Raw genomic sequence first — 25073 nt, 5'->3', positions numbered from 1 at the left:
AGTTGTTTTGGTTAGGGGTTTATCCCTTTTATGGTTTAGCTCAGGGCTATTGTTAGGGTTGGCGGGCAGCGGTTCTGCAGTAATTACCTTTAGTGGTAATTTTTGAACCTTGCTGTGGCGGGAGGGCGCTATCGATCAGCGGTCAAGTTTGAGGTACAGGAGGTCACTGTGTGGTATTGCCACCCTCTGCCAGGACGGCTGGTGAGTCCCGCCCCCGAGGGGGGACGATGGCCACTTCCTTGAACTGTCCTCACCATGCAATAGGAGGGGCATTGTTAACGTTTGTGACTTAGCTGGTCTCCAAGTGCTCTCCTGGCCATCCCTTTCAATAGGGTCATACCAACAATAAATACTGTTGACCTTTTAAACTTATGCAGTGGTTGTCCGTGTGGTTATTTCAGGTCATGTGTCCGAGTGAGTTATTTCTAGGGGTAACAAATGTTAATGTTAAGGCAAAGGTCAATCACAATAATTCAATAGGCGCCTTAAATGTTCTTTGATAGGATATAAAAAATATTTAGACACAGAAAATGGTGTCATCCACTGTATGTGGGAAATCAGTTTACTTTACATGTGACACAGGTAGTCAGCTACTTCCATAAGACCTAGAGCCTGATTAAGATTTGCACTCAATGCCGATGTTCATGCAGCTGAGCATTTATAGGTAAACTTGGTATGGGGAAAAGGAAAAGTGGGGTTTTGTCCACGCACAAGTGTCACTGTTATTACTCTGAGAAATGTATATAGATTAATATAGATTTATAGGTAAACCCTGCATGCGCCAAGGTACTTTATCTATGGCGCCTGCAATCAGCAGCAAAATTATAGTGCTATGGATTGTTTGAGGATTGCCTCAAACTGGTATAATGGATTCAGTATGAAATCCCGTTTGTCGGGATCCTGGCGTTCAAAATCCCGACCGCCGAAATCCCGACAAGGGGGGGGCGTGGATCGCCCCCCCCTTGCGGGCTCGCTGCGCTCGCCACGCAGAGGGCCCGGTGCCTCGCTACGTTCGGCACGCTAATTTATTCTCCCTCCAGGGGTGTCGTGGACACCCACGGAGGGAGAAAGTGTTGGGATTTCGGCGGTCGGGATTCCAGCGTCGGGATTCTGAACACCGGGATCCCGACCGCCGGGATTTAAACTGCATCCCGGTATCTTGCCTTGGGCACCGTGAGGTTTGTGTGACCACACATCTTGACAAAGGGGCGTAGCCCTGAAACGTTGGATGTTTTTCCTGTGAATACACTGCTTTTTTACAAAGACCCTCGAGTGCCAGTCTCTTCTTTCCTGTATCCCATTGTTTGTATGGGCACCGGGGCAGCTGACCATTCGGAGCGAGTGCCGGACCGCATTGCCCTATATATATAGGTAGACTGTAATCGGCTGAAATAATGAATAACACCATTGTGAGTATTGGTATGCATTTATACACATTTGAAGAAATATATTGATGTGAAGGCATCACAGACAGCACCTGTATATTGAAAAGATACCTAGATGCGATAGGCTTTAATCGTTCTTACGTAAGTAAGGTACGAATCCACGGGGACTCACGATTCGTTGAGTATAAAGAAACCCAGATAGGCTTACCCTCACTACATTGATGTGTAAGTGAGGTAGGAATACCTACAAACTGGGACAAAATCTTTCTTGATAAAAAATGTTTTTTTGAGACAAGCATCTAACAATATTCTTATGCTAAAAATACGTCCTCTTATCTTTTACCCCCTCTATATCAATCCGTGAGACCGGAAAATAAAAGAGGAGAGAAGAGAGACAACCCCACATCACCAAAAAAGATAAGTATTAAGAAATCTATGATTAACCTGAAGTAGCGCCACGCAATTACCAAAATCCCCCCTTTTTTATCTATATTACTTAATCTATATCTATAAACATATTTCGTCCAGCCGACAAAGGAGCCCTGGTTATTATGAATCTAACTGACTATAAAGAGTAAATTTCTACCCATCTAGCAGACTCTTCAGTCTACAGCCTACTGAGGAATGATCCAACATCTGAGTACAAGCAACAACTTACACAGATTCTTAATGAGGCGGCTACTTCTTCAATCATATCTGCACAGCTCAAGGATGCCTTGATCCCTCACTATCCAGTGGTACCCATCTTATATACAACTCCTAAAATACACAAATCCATGGACAAACCACCAGGGCGCCCAGTAATTTCAGCCAAGAATTCATTATTTCAGCCGATTACAGTCTACCTGGACACTCTGTTACAGCCCTGTATACAGGCACATCCAAGATATCTCCTGGACACTAACACATTGTTAACCAAACTGCTTACATTAACAGAACTTCCAGATAACTTGCTGCTTTGTAGTGTAGATGTGCAGAGCCTCTACACAGTAATCCCACACTCATTGGGTGAGACCATGCGCAAGTTCCTAACTGACAATCCCTTGTATAAGGGTCCTGATGTGCAGTTTTTCCTGAAATTGTTACAGTTGACGCTAACCAAAAATTACTTCTTATATGATGGTAACTTTTACTTGCAGGAACAGGGGGGTGCGATGGGGTCCTGTGTGGCCCCATCGTACTCTAATGTGTTCATGTTTGAAATTGAAAACCAGATATTTTTTTAAACTGATGAGATTGCACAGAATATATATTTTTATTGTAGATATATTGATGATCTGCTGATTATGTGGTGCGGTAGCCATGAAGCCCTTGTTAATGTCATTGAACGCCACAACCAGCTTGATCACCCCATCAAGCTAACGTATAACATCAGTAGGGAAGCGCTACCATACTTAGATGTCAACATCAGTATTGTGGAAGGGCAGATTGCCACTTCTATTTTCAACAAGCCCACTGATCGAAACAATCTCCTGCACTTTAAGAGTTTCCACCCCAAGCCTCTCAAAAGAGGATTGCCCTACTCGCAATTTTTGCGGGTAGTACGTATCTCCTCCAATCGCCAGAACGCCATATTAGAAGTTGATAAAATGGCCAACAAATTTTTGCATAGAGGCTACTGTCCAAAATTGCTTGAGCAAGCTAAGCGTAAAGCCCTTAGCTTAGACAGAGCACAACTGTTAACTCCCAAAAACAATACTAAAAATAATGTTCCCATGATCCCATGGGTTACACAATTCAACCACACTAGCCAGGGTACAAATGTAATTTCCAAAAAAACTTTGGCCAATTGTTCAAAGTGACCCTGAGCTACCTTTGGTCAACACTAAACTCCTATCGTGTTACACCAGAGGCAAAAGCCTGAGAGACATCCTGGTTAAGCCTGACATTACCCAGAAACCCTCGACTTCAACTTTCCTCTGCCAGCCTGGGTTGTATCCAATGCGGGTGTACCACCTGCCAATATCTAATTGCAGGAGACAAGTTCAACCACCCCCACACAGGCAAAGCCATACAAATTAGACACAGACTTACGTGTAAGTCTAAATTTATTACCAACTTATCTGTTCATGTGGACGCTCATATATCGGTAAAACTGAACGGATGTTCAGGGAACGCATTGCGGCCCACAGGTCTGCCATCAAAAAAGCCATTGAGAAATTTTTTTTAATTTAAACACTCCCTTACCACCCTCCGATATCGAATGATAGATCAAGTGCCAGCATCGCTGAGGGGAGGCAATAGGGGCGCTAAACTACTCAAGCTTGAAACCCAATGGATTTACCGTCTGGGCACATTAGCCTCAAACGTCCTTAACGAACAGTTAGGACTCATCCACTGTATCTGAGGTCCTTGTCATCCTGGTAGCTAGCCCCTTCTGCCTCATGGGGTTGGCAAGTCACACTGTTAGATTCAACAGATGTGTATAGTACCACTAATAATGTATTCTTTATGATGCTTATCGTATTGTTACTGATGCTAATGTACATGTTTTCCTGCTGCTTTTATCTTTATTTTTCCGATGTGGCAAGTGTCTGTACATATGTAACGAAGTTATGTTACTTTCTACGTTGCCTAGGTGATGGCTTCTATGCACAGTAGACGCACGGCGCAGTGACGTCATCCTATCTGCGTCCTCTGGCCGGGCGTGTGATCCCGATACCGGACATGGACGTTGTTTGTGCACTGGGTGTTTTTACTATTTAAGGTAAGCGTGTCTTTATACTTCTTTATGCCTTGACGAAAGTGGCACTACATTAAACTGGGCACTGAAAGGTTGCCGTTTATCAACTAAGCCGCTTGTTGATAAGGCTGATCAATGTCAGGGTGATCGATCCGAAGAGAAGCCCCAAAATTGGGGTCCACATGGCTGCGACAGAGAGTGGATCCATCAGAAGAAGAACGAGCAGAACCAGCTTTGCCACCACCTGAACCCAAGGCCGAGAAAGTAATGCCGAAGGAAGATGAGAAGGCCGAGACCTGTTCCACCGAGGTGAGGGACAGACAGCGAATATACGACCATATCAGGAGAGGAATTCACCTTCAGGATTCAGCAGGCGATACTGAGATCTAAGAAGCGAGACCAAGAGGCGAGACGTGCCTAGAGCCGATCGCACGCCGTGAGAGTGGGCGCCAGCCATGTACAGCAGTGAAGCACTTGGACCGCAGAAGGATGGGAGTCCTGTGGCGGACAGATGGTTGACCCAGGGAGCCCACTTTAGGTAGTCGGGTGGCAGAAAAGTATTAATGCATATTTGTGATTGAATGTATAATTGTTTGCACCTGTTTTTTTTCCCACCGTTTGAATGTTTGTCATGGACATTGAAAGGACTTTGTGCAGGAGTTAATGTACCTGTTTTGTTGCCTGCGGACAGTCATATTTCCAGCATGGTGGTATGTGGCACCCCACTCCAGGTGCCCCTGTACAGGGGCCCCTGTGCCCCTGTAAGGACCTAGGAATGGAAGCAAGAGCTGCCCACTAAAACCCCTTCCCTGTTGTCAGGGCTGCAAGGGGGTTAAACTAACCTGGCCAGCACTAGGACCCTGCTGGCTGCTCTAATCTATGTCCTGCAGAGAGAAGCCTGCTGGGATGCAGGAAGGAGAGGTGAGAGGTCAGCCAGGCAGCATGACATGAGGAGAAAGCCCTGTGAAGGAAATCTGCAGTGTGGAGTTCCAGAACCCAGTGTCACAGAGAAATGGAGTGTGAGAGAAAGGTGAAGAGTGTGAGGAGAAAACAGGAAGAGAGAGAGAGTGAGCACACTGCAGCAACCAAGGTACTGATTCAGTCCCCCTGTAGCAGTACTGCACCCCTTGTAAGGGGATATCAGGAAATAGAGACACCTCATAGACTCCCACTACAAAGGCTAGTACCCTACTGAGCCCTACAGAAAGGACAAGGTCTGCCTAACCCCAGTAAAAGGATACAGAAGCAGGGCAGTGAAGTGCCTGCTAGATTCACCCTGTCCAGGACAGCTCTATATTGAGGCTACCCCTGCAGCCTGTTTTACAGTTACAAACAGGAGGTTATCCCTGAGCCGGGAATCTGCCTGCCCCTCAGTGAGGATCGTTTTTGTCATTCACCATTCTCTGTGAATCATAAATAAGTGTGCACACTATCATAGGGACATACCCTTATATGCTTGAGGACCTGTCGACGAGGGACCATTGGTTTGAGCCAGAGACTGGTATTCCATGACAGTGTATGTTAATTGATTTGTTGTTAGAGTATATTGAGATTTTTGAATCATTTAAATTGATTGCTGAGGTAGAGAGTGATTATTGTTTGATTTTATGCTTTACTATAAATGTCTGTTTATTGAGTATTTGTTACATCATTTGCGACTTATTGAAATATTGCAGCGGCCAGTCCATGTAGTGGTTAATAAAATTACTGTCGCTGCTAATTGTGGTATTTTTGCTTTTTTGGGTTCTCCTTGGGTTGTGCCATTCCCTGCCACAGGTTCATCCAAGAAGAGGCCATGAAGATCGGAAGCCGGCAAGTCCAGGTACACCATTTGCACCACACTGTTCCAGGGGCAATGTCACATGTGCAATGGGCATTACGGTGTGTGGTAGAGCCGTGCAAGAGCCACGCCTACTTCAAATGGGGGTGGGGGGTGGTGGTGCACGTTTTCCAGGTCACCTGGCAGGTGCACTTATTATTCCGGCACATTTGAAAAGATCCACAGGTGGAGCTAATTATAGCACTTGTGATTGTGTGTGGAGACCTGCAAAATATGCACTGTTGGGGGTACTTGAGGACCAGGGTTGGGAACCACTGGACTAGAGGATCAGAGTTGAGGAGGCAGAGCAATCTGCCAACGAGTATATAAAACTACATACCAGGTGTGTGGAGCTGGAGCAGTAACCAGCTGCTGGAAGGCTGATACCTCTGGTACTGGGAACAGAAGAGTCAAGCTACTAGTGTCCATCAAAGGGGGAGAGTCCCAGCTTTTGGAATATACCCTCAGAAAAGCTCTAAGTCAGACAGAACCTGAAATATCTGACTGGTAAGAGCAATTAACAGGTTTGGATGGGGGCCACTGCTTTGAAGTCAGATATCTCCAGTTCACAAGGGCCGATTTTTAAAATTCTTGTGCCCATGGAAAGAGGGGGCCCTCAGCTTTCAGCTTAGGGCCCTTAGACTCCTGGGGGATTCTGGGTACACAGAAACCCCCTGTGTGCGCCACTGGGACCTGCCATTGGGCATTCACCCCCCCCCCCAGGACATCTCTCCTCCTTCTCCTCATATATAACAATTATCTGGCCACAGCTTATGTATCTACTTGCCTGTTCTGTGGTGTGGGATTGTCCAGTGCCCGCTCTGTCCCTGATGGTTATAAGTCGCAGATGAGGAGCCATCGATGGTTTAGCTTCATGAATGCGCAGAGCACGGCTACCATTGGCCATCAGAACTCCACAACCATCAGAGACCTCCTATCGATGGTGAAACTACAGATGGAGCGCTTCTCAGCCAGAGCTTGGCATCACCAGATTCCCTTAGCTGGCGATCACCAACGGAGAGGCGATCCATCTGACGGGGACACGCAAGCACCTCACACGCACACACATCCCAGTCACTCGACGGCGGGGAGCAGAGTCCCTGCCTGTCTCCTCTTCAGGGAGACGGGCATGGTTAGGGGGAAGTTGGGGGCAGCTGCTGGGGGCATTGGGGGAGCTGCAGCGGGAGTCAGAGGACTCCTTCGGAACAGAGGATTGCTGCGGCTGGTGGTTGGCGATTCGATCGCCAGGAGCAGCTACACCTTCTGACCAAACATGGTTAACCCTAATGTGGAGAGAATAAGGTGTCTTGCCGGACAGGTGCGGAATATTAGGTCAACAGTAAATAGGTTGACACATAAAAAGGTTGATATTGACAAAAGGTCATCACATGCAAAAGGTCAACATGGAAATGGTTGACACAAGAGGGACAACGGGAATCGCAGCAGGTATCATAAATTGGTCCAGAGTGTTTGCTCTCTAGTGGCCAGCGTTATCTTCCCAGATATCACTGGGAAGATGGTGATGGCTGGGAAGGTGGGAGCGCTTCCTGATCAAGTAATGTAGGGTGACATGACCGCCAACAAGCTGGCGGGGACCCAGGTGAAGCCGTCGGAAAGGACGCGTGTGCATCTCGTGCGCGCGTACCCTTTCGCAGATACAGATGGTGGGTGGCGGGGGATGGCGGCTGGCGTCGCCATCGCCTGCAAAGAAGAGACCCGCTCCATTTGTATATTGGAGTGATACATCTACTGGAAAATTTCTGAGAGTTAATGTGAATACTAAGAAGGACACATACCCATATTTATGGAAGTATAATTTAATGTTTCTTCTTATTACCACGTTTTTACAAGGTTGCTAAGCACAATCTCCATTCCACCTGGGGCGCCGTTTGAAGTTACTATCTTTTCTATTGCTTGTCATTGTTGTATTGAAGGGTTTGGGAATACCCCTCACTTGTAACTATCTTTGGCAGCCTAAGGAAGCGCAGAACCAGGAGTAATATCCATTCATCTTTTTGAATACTCAGCTGTGCAAATACTATTGTAAAGTACAGCGGAATTTGCTGCGCTATATAAGACACAAAAAAAATAAAAAAAATAATGGGCGGAGGGAGCGCGATCAGCGTTTACCTGGGGTGGAGAGGGTGCAGATATCTCTCCACTGATCGGAGCTGGCAGCTCATAAAACTTAATATTGCCAGGTCCTTCTGCTTTCGCACCAGACCCGGTGGTCAGTGTGCTCAGGCCTGGGGGTATCTTGGCAGAGGGGGGATTGGGGGGATTGGGGAGCGCACGCATCATACATACTGAGATACATGGGACACACACATGAAGCAGTCCCCACAGCAGCTGGAGCCACACATGCACCCTAACCATGAAACACAACTGTGTAAGCGCCCCATTCACTGAATACAAATTGAGCGTCCTTCATTCTTGCAGGGGCTGGCGGTCAAATCGCGAGTCGACAGCCCCCGCCAGCTGCCGGACTGGGACGCGCGTGCACGAGACACACGCGCATGCCCCTTACTATGGAGCTCCAGTGGGGGCAATTGGCGAGCCCTGGTGCTGGCTGAGAGACGCTCCATATGTACCTCCAGTACAGCTTCTCCCTACTGGTGGGAATTTATAGCATCATGTTGTCACATCTTCTCAGACAGCTTCTATTCCCCCTGGCTTATCGGGAGCGTTGGTTTAATAATTAATGACAGAGACATTCCCCAGGTGTTAGGTCACCCCAGGTCATATGAGGGGATAGTGAGCACTATTACAGACGGGGCATAAAATGATCCTTTTGCCACCTAATTACCCCTTCCTATCCTTCCCCCATTAGGCAGAGCCAGAGCTAGTGTTAAGGCCCTCATACACTGGGCCGATTTCATCCAATTCCAATGAATCGGGCCATCAAATCGGGTCAGTTTGATGTCCCCTCGGGTCTGATGCGCGGCCCTGTGTGCATTGGTATAGAAACACAATCGGGCGCAATTATTAGACTAATAATATTAACAATACTGTTCCACCAATTCAGTGATTAGGTCAAAGGACCTTTTTAATTGATACTCTTATCACAACATTATTAGGCTGCTCCCATCTGCAATATGGAGATTGCCAGATAGCTAGAAACACAATATATACTTAACTATACACTTTAATTTATTATATTTAGAGGTATAATAAGAGAGTGCCACACATTGGAACTACCAATTACACTTTTTTAATAATAAAAAATAATAAATAATAATTTTATATTCTTTGTATTCTGTGTGCATTGGACCTGAGTCGGTGGTTGGACCTGCTGGCCATGCTTCCCGGCAGTGCTGCCGCCCACGAAGATCTCAGGTGGCTCGCGGGGTATTGGCTGGCACTGCTGCGAGACATCACAGCAGTCACCTTAAGGGTTTCGGCACCCCCTGCAATCTATAATGCTTCTCTGTTAGAATTACTGTGCAGGACCAAGGAGGAGGTTAATCCAGTTCCACCTCACCAAAAATAAATAATGTAATAAAATAGCGTGGGGGTCCCCCCCCATGAGCATGACCAGCCCTGCTCTCTCGGGCCAGTCCTGGTTTCTCAAATACCAGGTGAAAAAATTAAATAAGGTCCCCCTATATTCACGAAACCAGCACCGAGCTCTTGGGCCGGTCCTGGTTCCCAAAATACGGGGGGAAAAAATAAGTCGGGGTCCTCCATATTTTGGAAACGAGCATCGGGCTCAAACAGCCATCAGGGTAATGCTAAAGCCAGGGGACACTTATTAGATAAGGTCCCGCGGCCAAAGCATTACATCTGTGGCTGGTCAGCTCAAGCCTGGTCCTGGGGGGATTGGGGACCAACCTTAATAAATGGGTCCCCCACCTCCAGGGCGCCACTGGCCCGGGCTGAAGCCAGAGGCTGTCCCTGGCACCCCAGGGCAGTGGGCGCCAGGCTGGTAATGAACAAAATCATTGGTGGCCAGTGGCCTTATAAATAAACGTTGGTGGCATAGTGTTTCCCCCCTCCCCCAAGCAAATAAAAAAACGTTAGTGGAATAGTGTTTTTTCCCCTCCTGAGTCCCTCCAAACAATAAACGTTGTTGGCTAGTGTCCCCCCCAAATAAGTTTAATCATAGGTGGGTAGTGCCCCCCCCCCCCCAAAACAAAACCTGTTAAATAATTGGTGGCTAGTGGCCCCCACCCCAAAAAAAACCCAGTTAAATCTTTGGTGGCTAATGGGGCCCCCTGCACTGCAAGCTTTTAATCATCGGTGGCACTGGGGACAAAAAAAATACTTAGCAAGTCCAAAGTCCAGCGTCACATCCTCTCACTCCTGCAGCTTCCACTGAGTGCAGAGGGCGGGCGTGGTGCAGCGGGTCCAGGAGGCGCCTGCCTTCGGGGCTTCTGGGCGTCGTCAGCGGGGCTTCATGGCGGCTTTCTCTGGAGTCTACAGTCGCTCAGAAGGCCCTGCTCACAGGGACATGCAGTCAGGGGAGGCAGTGCCTCACCTGTCATAAATGATTAAAAAAAATATATAGATATTTTAAACACATATACTGTGCAATAAGTATCTTATTTGTATTTTTTTTTTATAATTCATGTGGTAGGACACTGTGGGAAAGCTGGGAGGCATCGGGACCTGTGCCTCCTGCTGACAATTGAAAATTGTCAGCAGCGGGGGGCAGAGCTTAGGGACATGCACAAAAAGAGGCTGAAAAGCCCATAAGAAAACAACAGGGAAGCGGCACCTATACATCTGCCTCAGTGACAGTGCTGTCATTGAGACAGATGTGATAGGACAGAATATACAGGCTCTCATACACTGACAGCCTGTATCCGCTCTCAGAGCCAGCCCTATCTGCCGCGTTTAAAGCCTGCAGCAGCGGGACCAGCCGGGGCACCAGACACCCCCTCCCCAGAAGGTATGACCTGTATTGTCGGGCACCGGAGGAGGTGGTAGCGGGCATCTGCGATGTCAGGAATCAGCAGCAGCGATAGAAGTGGGCAGCGGCGGCGGGAGCAGGCATCTGCGGTGGCGGGAGCGGGCTCAGCAACACATCCCTGTCTCCATAAAGAGCAGGGGCTGGGATGGTCGCGTTCCCCCTCCTGTATGCTAGCAGCTCGGGGGAGCACAGCATGTGCAGTAACTGGCTGCTGCTCCTGAAAGGTTATTGCAGGAGGCTGAGGAACGATGCACCAGGGGGAGATCTGGTTTCTGTGAGCTCAGGTACAGTACGTGCTCCTATAGGACTCTGCAGTCTTCCTCCATGGTGTCGGACTAGTTTAGGTGCATGGCCTTCAGAACACCCCACACATTATGTCCTTCTGGGATAGTGGCACAGAGGATCTTTCAGCAGACCAGTCCTGCAGCACTGAACCTAATGAAGGAATAATGATGGATATATATATATATATATATATACAGTGGCGGATTCAGGGGGGGGGGGGCACCCGGGCACGTGCCCCCCCTGTCATTTATTTTGTAGCTGAGGACCAGGGCTTTCCAACGAGCCCAGCTCCGTGTCTCTAGCCCCCCGGGAACCGGAGATATTACCTGGCAAACCTGTAACATTTTTTCCCCCATAGGATAATATGGGACCCGTCAATTCCGACCCCCACCCAGTTCCGACGGCTGCCAGTTCCCGCCCTGGCATCACAGAAGCTTGTGGTTGATTTCATTCAATTCCAAATCGCTGGGCCTTCAATATGATATCAGGCTGGTCCAAATCGGTCAATCGGTTCCAGAGATATTGCGTGTAAACTGATTTTTTTATTTTTGAAATGTAATTTCATGACTGTTCATGTTCTTTGAGGGCAGATTACTCTGGAACCAAACGTTCCAGTTTCACTGGATCAAAATCATTCAAAGCCCACTCAAAAGTTCTTCAATATGATACTTGTCTCATGTAAATGGGTCAGTTGGTTCCGAAGATATAGCCGGTTAAATGAGATAACTGGTTAAAGGGGGGAGGGGTGGTTTTCTCTCCCCCTCACACCAGAAAATGCAGGGACTAGACTGGTGTAAAAGGGGCCAACCTGGGAATGCATTTTCTGGTGTGAAAGGGGTATTATTTCAAATAGCCGGGACCTGCAGTGCTCTGAATACAGCCAAGTTCTGCCACTGTCAGTGGCTATCACTTCTGCCTGGCGGCGGCTGTCCCCCATTTACCACGAGCATGTATTCCCCCTTGGCAACGAGCATGTAATCCCACATGGCAACGAGCATGGAACCTCTGGCAATGAGCATGGAACCCTTGGCAATGAGCATGTAGAGAAGCAGCACTTATGTAGCATAATTTTTAATAGGCATTATGGTGTTTGGCATAACACATAATGGACATAATGGCGTGTAACTTAACGTGTAATGGACATTATGGTGTAAATGTTTAATGCGAGCCTTTGGTGGACAATGTCCCTGTTTATGAAGTGTATTGTGAATTTTGGCTTAATCTGTGTGGCATTATGTGAATTTTGGCTCAATCCATGTGGCATTATGGGAATTTTGGCTCAATCCGTGTGGCATTATGTGAATTTTTTCCCAATCCGTGTGGCATTATGTGAATTTTGGCTCAATCCATGTTGCATTATGTGAATTTTGGCTCAATCCGTATGGCATTTTATGCATTTGGCTCAATCCGTGTGGCATTATGTGAATTTTTACACAATCCATTTGGAATTATGTGAAATTTGGCTCAATCCGTGTGTTATTATGTAAATTTTGGCTCAATCCATGTGGCATTATGTACATTTTGACACAATCCATGTGGCATTATGTGAATTTTGGCTCAATCCGTGTGTGTTATTATGTAAATTTTGACTCAATCCATGTGGCATTATGTGAAATTTGGCTCAATCCGTGTGTGTTACTATGTAAATTTTGACTCAATCCATGTGGCATTATTTGAATTTTGGCTCAATCCATGTGGCATCATGTGTAGGGGGCAAGTATAATGGGGTCTAGTATTTTGTTGCATAATGTGTAGAAGTTGTATATGGTGTTGACACGCCCCCTGTTGAGTGGCCATACACCCTTTTCCGGAGCGCGCCTTTGGCGCACGCACAACTACATCCTTCACTTGTCGCCATGGTGGGCCTGCGTACTTTAAATGCCAGGGCCTATTTTTAATTCCATTCCCACCCTCTCCTGCCGCTCTCTTATCATGTACACTGGCACCACTAACACTGCACCTCCCCCACCCAAACCCTTTTTTATCATGGTGCCCCCCCTGTCATTTTATCCTGGATCCGCCCCTGTATATATATATCCATCATTATTCCTTCAAAGACTGAAACAATGTCTCCTAATATGAAGTCTAGATAATATCAGGGTATCAATCACCAGTGCGGGAGATATGTAGAGCTTCTGAGCGACTTCACTGAATTATCCGGCGTTGCCGTTCTGAATCTTGGGCGGATTCAGAACGGCAGGGCTGCACATTTAAATCGCAGTGTGGGGTACACACACAGCAATTTACATGCGTTTTCAGACTTTTTCTGAGTGATTTATTAAAATCACTTAAAAAAATGCCTGAATGTCGCCCAATGTGTGGGGCCCTTCACTTTTCGATCCACGTGGACAACAACTGAGAATGGTAGTAAAAATAATGTTGATAAATCAGCTACTTGTAGTTATGGTGTGTTATCTCTTTTGTTGGAGCGCCATCTTGTGTACACCTCCAGTATGGCACCTGAACATTTATGTTTTCTGGGATTATAATGGGGATTTTATTTTTATTTATTTTTTTCTCATTAAAGTTCTTAATAAATAACAATAATACTTTTGTTGTATTCATGGTCCTTACTGCAGCTAATAGACATTACTGGGCAGACCTGTGACCAAGGGGAGTTATTAGAAATGTATGAACCCCACCTTGAAAGATCCTCCTGCACTGTTGTCACTTCAATTCCCCTTAGGGCACACTTCATACTTGCCTACTTTTGAAAACTAGTTTCAGGGAGATTATAGTTGGTGGTAGAATTTTGCACAGCGCCCCATTGAGGGGGCGTGTCATATTCCACCCAGAGGGCATGTCTAGTTCCATATATGGAGAGATTGTGAAAAGAGATTGTGAACGTGGCACCTAGAAGCGTGGCTATGTATTGCTACATCTGAGAGGATTCTTTTAAATTGACATATCCAAATGTAGATGAGCCCCAAAGCAGTTAGTAAGAGATATTATACTTGGTAAAGTGCTGGGAAATGGTGCAGATGATTCAATGTAAATCAGGGTTGCCGACCCTCCCGGAATTACCGGGAGGATCCCGAAAATCGGGTCCTCCTCCCGGCCCCCCGGAAAGGTGGGCAACCCTCCCGGATTCCGGGGGACCCCCACGCCACCCCCCGATTGTGGCGTCTTCCCCCATACCTTTGGATTGAAACCCGTCAATCCGCGGGTCTCAGAGGAGGGGTCGGAGCTAAAATCGCGTCATTTTAGCCCCGCCCCCTCCACGGAGATCCGTGAATTGAGGTTTTTAACATCATGGGGGCGGGGCTTAATGATGTATGGCTCAAGCCCCGCCCCCCGAACTGCAGTTGGAAGTCTCCTCTCCGGGCTTCTCCCGGAGAGGAGACAGAAAAAGTCGGCAACCCTGATGTAAATATATCTGTCTCTCATTCCTTTTTTCCCCAAAAAATGTAACAGTGTAATCTGGGCTAGGTGACATGAGAGAGATTGCTAGACTAATGAGGGAGAGAGAGAGATTGCTGCTATTTCAGGGAGTCTCCTGTAGAATGCAGGAGGGTAGGCAACTATATCACACTTAACTACGTGCTCATAAATCAAATGGCCGTCCCGGGTTCCCCGGAAAGGTGGGCAAGTCTCCTGTATCCCCACAAAACTTTTAATTTGCTTGGGATGTGACTCCTGCGCTTTATTACCTTCTACTTTATCTCTTCACCAGGTTTAATACATCTGCCCCACTATCTGCAGCAGACAACGTTCCGACTACTCACAATCTCTTCACAACAAGCAGTTGCCCAGAGGCAGACACATCTCCTGGCGGTCCTGGTATCGCTTATGGCATAGGGGGTTGACAATGTTTAGGTCAACAGTCTCAGTATGGCGTTTCCACGAAATTGCTGGGCATTCCCATGGAAATTCCCTGATGACGTGGGTGCGCTTCCCACACAGGGCGCTCTTCCCGCACAGCTGCCTGCTAGCTTCCTGCACAGGGTGCTCTTCCCGCACAGGGCGCTCTTCCCGCACAGCTGCCTGCCAGCTTCCCGCACAGGGCGCTCTTCCCGCACAGCTGCCTGCCAGCTTCCCGCACAAGGTGCTCTTCCCACACAGGGTGCTCTTCCCGCACAGCTGCCTGCCAGCTTCCCGCACAGGGTGCGCTTCCCACACAGGGTGCTCTTCCCGCACAGGGTGCTCTTCCCGCACAGGGTGCTCTTCCCGCACAGCTGCCTGCCAGCATCCCGCACAGGGCGCTCTTCCCGCACAGCTGCCTGCCAGCTTCCCGCAGAAGGTGCGCTTCCCGCACAGGGCGCTCTTCCCGCACAGCTGCCTGCCAGCTTCCCGCACAGGGCGCTCTTCCCGCACAGCTGCCTGCCAGCTTCCCGCACAAGGTGCTCTTCCCACACAGGGTGCTCTTCCCGCACAGCTGCCTGCCAGCTTCCCGCACAGGGTGCGCTTCCCACACAGGGTGCTTTTCCCGCACAGCTGCCTGCCAGCGTCCCGCACAGGGCGCTCTTCCCGCACAGCTGCCTGCCAGCGTCCCGCACAGGGTGCTTGGAGATCTGAGATACAATAGAGGTTTCTCAGATCTGCGAGAAATCAACCAACTAGCAAATTATTCCCCCGCACCCAAGGCTGCGAATGGATGGCTATGCAAATCATCCATTTGCAGCTGTGCGGTATGCGAGGGGGGGGGGGGGGGGGGGGCGGTGGCCATGTGGGCGGCATCTGGGTAACTTGCAAGGCTGTGAAATTCGCAGACTTGCGAGTTAACCAGAATAAGGACCAATATCCACAATACATAGAGAATCATACACAGAGATCTTAGTTGCATATATAATCGGCAGGATACAAGCCGCCATCTTGCCATACAGTGACGTGCTGCAGATTGGATGTATCAGGATTTCTCTATCTGGATTATGTTAGAATTGCAGCCTCAGCGTCCTGTACATCTGCAGCTGGATATATGGCTCAGGGGCTTGGCTGCCACGTCCTGTGTGAATTACAGGGAGGGATCAGCCGCATTCTCCTCACTCCTTCCAGAGAGCTGTGGGTGACACTCAGACGCCTCTGCAGACATGGACTGGTGGCATCTGGCTGTTCTCATGATGCTGGTACAGGTAAGCGTGGATGGGCACAGAGCAGCCCTAGGTTGGACGGCTGTGGAGGTAATGGGGCCTGATGGCCCCCCAGGGCTGCAGGCATTAGGAGATCTAAGAACTGTGTGAATATTACTGAGGTGCCGCTGTCACTGTAATTAATGTAGTCTATGGCCAGCCAGTGGTGGAACTACAAGTCCCAAATTGCCCTGCCAGGCAAAATCCAAAGCATGCTGGGCTTTGTAGTCCCACCAGCTGGGAATATGTACAGAAGCTTGCAATCCGTTTTCAGCTTTGGGTCTTTTGTGTTTGCAGGTTTCACAGGGGCTCTCGGAGGAGCAGCCACAATGTGCGCCAGCCTTCAGTGAGCAGCGTTACGCCTTCTCTGTGAGCCGTAAAGTCCTAGAGCGGGGCAGAGTCCTGGGCAGAGGTGAGACGTGCCCGGCACATCCAATTGTCACTGCAACAGATAGGGCGGTATTCAATGAGGCTGATTCGCCATGTTTTTATGGCGATTTTGTGCTGTAAGGCGAATTTTTGACTAAAACGGTGAATCATCCTATTCAATGACCAGATGGCGAATACATTTCAAGGTTTTTTTCACCGAGTAGCAATCGCTATCTTTTTATGGTGAAGTGGAATGTGAACTTTTAAAATAAAGTGTTTTTTTTTTTACATTTGGTGTCAAAAAATCAGGAATTTTATTCTGAGGAGGGGCATGCTATTTTTATTCATGTGCTGTAAGCACATGAATATATACTTAATTAAAAAAATATATATATATATATATTTTTTTTTTACACAGACCAGCCAGCTGGGGGCCGGGAGCCGAGCCGCTCATTAGATATTCATATATTCACTGCACCCGATCATTACATATGCATGATCGGGTGTAGTGAATATACCCGGTCCCCTGCTGGCACCCCCGGGGGGCAGCCTGTGCTGCCTGGATCCCGGGGAGCCCACCTCCCCCCCACAAACGTTCTGGGGCAGGCAGGGAGACTTCCATCTCCCTGCCTGCCGCCATCCTCAGGCTCCCTGCGGCATCGCCGCAGGAGTTAAAATTTGCCGGTCAGGGGCAGCGAGCCCCTGACTCGTTGAATACTGGAGCCGGCGAGGCTCCGGAACGCGGCGAGCAGTGGCGAATGTGCAGCAAATCCTAAACAGGATTCGCTGCACATCGACAAAATGCTCATTGAATACCGCCCATAGTGTCAATCCCATAGCACCACTGACAGATCATGTTTTCAGGACCCCTTTTATCATGCACACCAATAAACTGCATAGTTCCAGCCGTCCATCAATCAGCATCAGCCATTCACTGTCTGGCTGCAGGCTGGTAGAGAATGCTGTTCTCTAATTGGTGAATAGCTCCAGCCATCCACCAATCAGCATCAGGCATTCCCTGTCTGGCTACAGGCTGGGAGAGGATGCTGCTCTGATTGGTGAATAGCTCCAGCCATCCACCAATCAGCATGGTGATAGTCACTCACTGTCTGGCTGCAGGGTGGGAGGCAGGTAGAGAATGCTGATTGTGTGACCAATACCCACCCCTGCTCATAGACCCCTCGAATTGTGGGGCCCTGGGCAGCTGTCCAGTGTGTCTATATGTTACATTTCCTGGTGCTGTGTAAGAGGCAGATGATAATGGGGAGGGTATGAGGAATGAGCTATACTGTCTAGCCTTATTCAGACCCAATCGCTGGGCTGCGATTTTCGAACGTCTGCGCATGTGCAGGGACTCCCTGCGAAGAAAGCCAGGGTCTTACTTTCTGTGCTGGCCGTACGCAAGGTTACTGACAGGCGGCACCCCGGCTGTGAACAGCCATTTGAAGGGAGGACCTCTGACGTCAGCTCCAGCCCTGATTTCATGGCAGCCACAGAGTCCTGAGCGAATCAGCCAGTGCATGCATCATTATATGGTGAGAGTACTGCGTGGGGGGGGGGGGGGAGAGGGGGTGTCATTATATGGTGAGCGTGCTGCATGGGGGGATCATTATATGGTGAGAGTACTGCGTGGGGGGGGGGTGTCATTATATGGTGAGCGTGCTGCATGGGTGGGGGGGGTCATTATATGGTGAGCGTGCTGCATGGGGGGATCATTATATGGTGAGCGTGCTGCGTTATTATCACAGCCCATTCGCAGGCTTTCCCTTTGGTGGGAATTAAGCTAAGCCGGGATCTGACGGATCTCTTAATGGAAAGATACAGATCTTTTAGACTGATCCTCGGCTCACTTTAAAAAATGGCTGGGTGCAGAATCGCCATCGATGGAAACCATCGATGGCGTCTGCACCGATGGCCATCCCTGGCAGCAGCAGCTAATCTTTCTATCACTTGTAGTCAAAGCACTGGACTCAGTCTCCAGAGGTAGTACATCTCAGCTGCCACAGGTGGCAGCACTGAGATCAAGAAAATGCACTGCAATGGTAAACGAAACAGAACCGGATCACCTTTTTGGGATCGGCGGCTCACTCGTCCCTGGTAGGGATCCGTTCAAAAGATCCGGTTCGTTTTGTGAACGACCCATCTCTAATTTTAATAGCTATCCCCGTATCATCCTACTAATCTGCCTCCATTTGCCTTTTCCTGGCTTCCAACGAAGTGACACTACCCATTACCGTGTGGAGGACACCTTCAGGATTCACCTAATTATATTGGTGCGAGGGAGAATCGACTAGCCGGAGTCTAGCCACCAACAGAGGTGGCGTTCATGACCGCCAAACTTTTGGCATGAACCTTGGATGAGGTGCTTAGGATCCTCTCTGAAGCTGCACCCCTGCTGCAGATGCCGCATTCCCACCGTCGACCCCTACGGTGACTGGGAGCTCCACAGCGAGCCTCATCTAACCAGTTTGACTGGGTTCGGGCGGGAGGCAGACGGAAGACGTCGCTGACCAGTCAAATCTACCCAACCCAGCAAGCCCCGTAGTCACCCTACCCTGGCCGGTGGTGCCCTGACCCTGGAGAGTCTGCTCTTTGGGTGACCGGCCATCGCTGCCTAGGCGCCGCTGCACTGAGGGGTCGGGGGTGTGACCCGGAGCACCCATGATTGATGCCTGCTCACTGCTGTTGAGAGGGCATCCACCACATATGAGCTGAACAGAGGCAAAAGAGCAAATGGTGTGTGATGCGCAATTAATGGCAGCTGGCACAGGGTTTTGTCAGGAACCCAAGATTATTAATAGCAAAGAAAAAGATGGGTGTGTGCCAGCGCCTGCTGTCTCAATAATTCATTACACGGTTCTCTAAAATAATTTTTTTATAAAAATAAATATAAAATACATACAATTACACATATTTGAAAAATAAAAAAATATAAAATGTTTATCTCGTATTGTGTGAATCAATATAGCTATAACTCTCGCTTAGAGGTATATGTGGCAACCGTCCAGTAATAGGGGTGATAAATTAGGCTGACGAATATATTACCATCCAATGGCTCTGGTTGTTTGGTAGCCAGAAATGCTGTGACGGTTGTGGCTCTAATTGCCTTATGATTTCAAAGGCTCAAGGGTCCCAAATCGGCAGTCCTCCTCTCTCTCTCCTTGGATAATTAGGGAGGTTGTTAAACCCAAAGATGATGTGTCCAAGTGGTTTTCAAGGGGACATCTTGGGATGATAATGATCCAGGTCACTTTTTGATAAGTGGATGTAGTCAGCAATATTGGAATGCTCAACGCGTGACGCGTGTCACTTGCTCCTGAGGAAGCCGGAGGTTACAGGGAAACGCGTTGAGCATTCCAATATTGCTGACTACATCCACTTATCAAAAAGTGACCTGGTTCATTATCATCCCGAGACGTCCCCTTGAAAACCACTTGGACACATCATCTTTGGGTTTAACAACATCCCTAATTATCCAAGGAGAGAAAGAGGAGGACTGCCGATTTGGGACCCTTGAGGATTTGATATCATAAGGCAATTAGAACCACAACCATCACAGCATTCCTGGCTACCAAACAACCAGAGCCATTGGATGGTAATATATTCGTCAGCCTAATTTATCACCCCTATTACTGGACTCTTGCCACATATACCTCTAAGCGAGAGTTATAGCTATATTGATTCACACAATACGAGATAAACATTTTATATTTTTTTATTTTTCATATATGTGTAATTGTATGTATTTTATATTTATTTTTATAAAAAAATAATTTTAGAGAACCGTGTAATGAATTATTGAGACAGCAGGCGCTGGCACACACCCATCTTTTACTGAACAGAGGCAGCCTGCTACTAACGAGGGGATCCCTGGATACCCTGCTGTTTGCTGGACGGAGGGCAATTCAGCCCGAGGACAGATCGCACGGCCGGAGAGGAGTGGATTGCAAGATCGCATCACTCTGTGGGATTTAGCTGGGAGAATCACACCACTGACAGCCTTCAATCCTTCTTGTTGAGCGCCTATTATATGAAGTGGTACCTTAACAACAGGTAATAGGGACACATTAAACACTGCTTGACAGAGAAACACTTGGTTGAGGTACACTTTTGGGGCACAGCCCTCCGCAGGACTATGTCCTGAACTTTATTTGCTGGAAAGCTACCCCTTCCACAGCACCAGTGTCTGGACAAAACAGGCAATTTTCTCACTAACTAAACCAGCATATACTGTACATTCAGTGTTTTGTGTTAATCATCCTACACTGGGACATCTAAGGAAAAAGGATTCTCAGCTTCCAAACTTGGACTGTTCATATTAATCAGTTTAATTTACTGTCATTATATCTGGACTTCACGGTTATCATTTTCATTTGTTTATTACTGATATTTCGCTGAAGCTTCACGAGTCACTTAACTGATAAACTGTTCGGTTTATTACACTGTTATTTCTGCTATCTTATCTATTACTATTGAATTGGATATGCCAGGAGAGATGGCCATGTATGTAAAGTTGGAGGGTACTGCTTTAACTACCCAGCTGGCAGTTGAGTTATCACAGATTATGTTACCTTATTTTGAGAGAAAATGTAAGGATATAATGCTTACCATATATACTCGAGTATAAGCCTACTTTTTCAGAACATTTTTTATGCTGAAAATGACCCCCTTAAACTCGAGTGAGGGTCCCACTTGAGTCAATAAGTTTTATCAGTTTTTTTGTTGTAAAATTAGGTGCCTCGGCTTATATTCGGGTCGACTTATACTCAAATATATATGGTATCTTTGACAGAGAACAGGCTCCCTTGGCTAACCACTCTCCTTGTTTGGAGGCAGGGCCGCCACTAGTGATGTCGGGGCCCGGGATTGACCTTCAGCCCGAGCCCCCAGCGAACCCCCCCTGTGCGTCGCCCCTCCCCCCCTTGCGCTGGCACCCCGCCTCCCCCTCCAATTACTATTACTTACAAGCAGCGGCGGCGCAACATCTCCCTCCAGCAGTGGCGGCACGGCATCTTCTCCCTCCTTCACGGTCGGGACTCGGAGCACTCACTACACAGTTTAGCCTGCAGAGCGCCGAGCTCCTCTGTATCCTAGACTCGGCGCTCTGCAGGCTGCACTGTGTATTGTGCGTGCCTTGCTGGGGGGCGCCGAGTTGGGGGATGCATTGTGTGGGTGTGTGTGTGTGTGTGGGGGGTGCGCAGTGCCACTGTTGGTAGCTGCCCAGGCCCCTCCAGAGGCCGGGGCCCGGGACAGCTGTACCCACGGCACCCCCTGTCGGTGGCCCTGTTTGGAGGTACCTACTTTGCTGAAGAATGATTCTGAGATTGAGGATTTTCTTGACACTGAGTCCACATTTATTTCTGCTTCTTCCACCTCTCATCTCCACAGTGGTTATTTTTATGATTTAGCTGTGGACACTTTGGTACCTGATTCTTCCACGGCACAGGGCATAAATTGTAAGGTAGAGGAGCATTTGGTAAACTGGTCGCCCCGGAAGAAGTTACTGACCAATGTATATAGACATAGCTTTGCTTTCCATAGCGCTCAGCCAGTACTTTTGTTGTGCTCCCGTCAGCCCGCCTTACTACAGTTTGGCTTGTCCCCTTTACTATCCTTGTTCTGCCTATATTGAGGGGTCCACTAGCCTTTGACTGTGACATATCTGCTATTATATGGCTGCGCGTGTGGTACCCGAGCTCCAATGGGTACTCTTCCCCTTACCTTGTATCTCCCTTGGACCAGGTTCTTCTGAGATTCAGATATCCAGTGGGTTGGAAGGCAAGTGTTGCAATGAAAGGGACACTGGTTAGTGAAGTAATTCAGGTCTATTGAATGTTCGGCAGGAACGGGGTCGGTATGCCAACTCACCACTGACCCTCTCGACTGACCAGTGAACACAAAATAATGCACTTTGTTCAAACAGAGATTTATACTGGAACTTAAGGCGCAATAATGAATAACCAATAGCACTTTCGGTGTTCAACGTATTTGCACTTATAAGTATACAATGACTATCAGTGACAATAACGCATTCAAATGTAAACGTTCCTCAAGAATCCACTAGGATGTCGGTCGCTTCTAGCGCGGCCCACTCTGGGTCAAACACCCCCGCTTTTACTTTTACTACTGGATTCACTTGAGTAGCAACGGTACCACTAACACTGAAGGTCACACATAAACATGAATAAATCAACTTTTAAATAATTCACATATCATTAAACTCCGACAATATTAGATGTCAGCCTAAACCTCTGGTAACGTTACCACATATATACTCAGTTCTGAAATAACCTGTGCACAGGGGTATCTATCCTTTGTCTGTCTTTAAGATTCTCCAGTAGGGTTAAGAGTCCCGATTAAGTATTTGTAGCTCCTTTAAAGAGGGACACTGTTGACATGAATAATGTAATTGGTCAGCAAGAATGGTGCAAGGAGGATATTTATTCTGGCAAAAGGGCAGGAGGGAATCGGTACATCTGTCAGAATGAACTTAGGTCTACAGTCATTAGGTAGACCCCACTAGGTCGACTGGCAGGAAGGTCGACCTGACTTAAGGTCGACATGTGCCAAAGTCGACATGACTTAAGGTCGAATTTGCATAAAGGTTGACATGAGGAAGGTCGACTGGTCATAAGGTCGACATGGTTTTTTTTCACTGTTTTTTTATCCGAATGTCGACACAGTCGACATAGACACAGTTGGCAATGAGAATCGGACCCTCGCATCGCTCGCTTCGCTCGCAATGCTCTGGGCACGGTGGCTCGCTTCGCTCGCCACAGCTTTAATAACCTCCTCCACGCCCTAGTGGATGGTAGGGCATGAAATACCGCCTGTCGGCACATGTCGGCTCAAAAAACAGTGAAAAACCCCATGTCGACCTTATGACCAGTCGACCTTCCTCATGTCGACCTTTATGCAAATTCGACCTTAAGTCATGTCGACCTTGGCCCATGTCGACCTTAAGTCAAATCGACCTTCCTGCCAGTCGACCTAGTGGGGTCGACCTAATGACTGTAGACCTAAGTTAATTCTAATAGATGACCGCATCCCATTCCAAGGCAGGGGATATGGTATTGGTGCAAATCTACAACAAGCATCCAGAGGTCCCGCTGAGTTCCCACTCCTCTCTGTTGCACAATAATGGAAGTCTCTTAATGAGCACATGTCCCAATCCCAGCAAGGTAATTGCCAGGGTGCATCACTCTGACTGTAAGGGTGAAGTCTGTAATGTCTCTCAAGCAGGGGAATCAGCTACTCGGAGGGCAGATACTGAAGCTTCCCAACACCTGGGCTAAACATGACCCGGGCAAGTATATAAGAGATGTCCCTGGGGCACCTATGTGGCCTGTAGGGCAGCATCTGGCTTTACCTGTGGGGAGGTCCTGCCCCTTAGGGTTACCACCTAGTCCCTTTAATTCCGGACACATGTTAATTACACAGGTTCTGTGTCAGTTTAAAATCAGGTGAAGTGGAGTCTTGAAGTCAGCCAGCCACAGAACCTGTGTAATTAATATGTGTCCGGAATTAAAGGGACTAGGTGGTAACCCTACTGCCCCTGCTTGCTGTGGCTGCTGGACCCCACGTGTACTTAGGTTGTAACTGGTGCTACTGCTCCCTGCTGCTGTCACTCACTGCCAGGGCTGCTTCCACTTCCAGGCTCGGCTGCACGGCATCCCTCTTCTCCTCACATGCAGCACACCACACACTAGAGATGGCTAGTGAATCGCTGCCTCCACTCAGTGACTCGAATCATTAAGCTGAATACATGATTCGAGTCAGTCACTGTGGCAAGAGCCGAGACAGCAGCAGCATTATAGCATAGTAAGCTCAGCCCCTCCTCTCTGAATCGTCAGGCTCAGCAGGAGAAAGGAGAGTGCAGTAACAGCTGAGTCCAAGTTAAGTCTATGCTGGGAGCTGTGCACTGTCTCTCTGCCTGCAATTCCACACCACAGTCATGAGCCCAGGCACTGTCTTACTTCCTGTCTGCTGGCACACAGCACACACTGAGGGACGGAGACTCTGCAACTCCCTGAGTGTACAAACTAATTAAGGACTCAATTTACAAGCTCATTCTGTTATTTTGTTTTGTTTTGATCTTAAGAATGTCCATCTATCACATCTTGTTCCTACTCTGCTGTGTATATATATGTGTTTCTTCACACACCTTGTTATACCATGCCTGAGGAAGAGACCTAAGTAGTCTCGAAAGCTTGCATTTTAACAACATTTATTTTTGTTAGCCATTAAAAGGTATCATATTTGCTAGATTGCTATTTTGTTTTTCTCACTGAGGAACAATAAAACTTTGCTGTAAGCCCTGCACTGTCTTCCTGTGCAGGGGTGTAACTATAGCACTGCGGTCGCGGGGGGGGCGCTGTGCATGTGGGGGCGCCGGGGGGCTGCGGTGCTATAGTAATGCCACCGCCCCCCATCCCCCGCAGGCTTACCTGTCTGCGCGTCCTGGGTCCCTCTTGGCTTCAATCAATTCTATGGAGACGGACCACGATAAAATGGGCGCCCCATAAAGCAGACTGTTCTCTGAAACTGTCTGCGG

General features: G+C 48.1%; 1 protein-coding gene across 2 annotated transcripts in view; it reads left to right on the top strand.

The window, feature by feature from the left end:
- Positions 1-5022: 5022 nt before the first annotated feature.
- The window catches only part of LOC146045182 (cadherin-1-like), a 32563-nt gene continuing 12512 nt past the window's right edge, over positions 5023-25073 (top strand). The window contains exons 1-3 of one of the 2 annotated variants that reach the window (XM_083163890.1): positions 5023-5158; positions 5845-5890; positions 16448-16562. In XM_083163890.1, the coding sequence (XP_083020016.1) occupies positions 5864-5890; positions 16448-16562 (142 nt within the window). In that variant the 5' untranslated portion in view covers positions 5023-5158; positions 5845-5863. Of the gene's footprint in view, positions 5159-5844; positions 5891-15786; positions 16154-16447; positions 16563-25073 lie in introns of those variants that run through there. The other variant, XM_083163889.1, reaches the window with a different exon arrangement.

The sequence above is a fragment of the Crinia signifera genome, chromosome 11, assembly GCF_055691185.1.
Source record: "Crinia signifera chromosome 11, ASM5569118v1, whole genome shotgun sequence".
Taxonomy (NCBI): Eukaryota; Metazoa; Chordata; class Amphibia; order Anura; family Myobatrachidae; genus Crinia; species Crinia signifera.
Note: the sequence above shows the minus strand (reverse complement) of the source record. Positions and strands in the feature narration are given on the sequence as shown.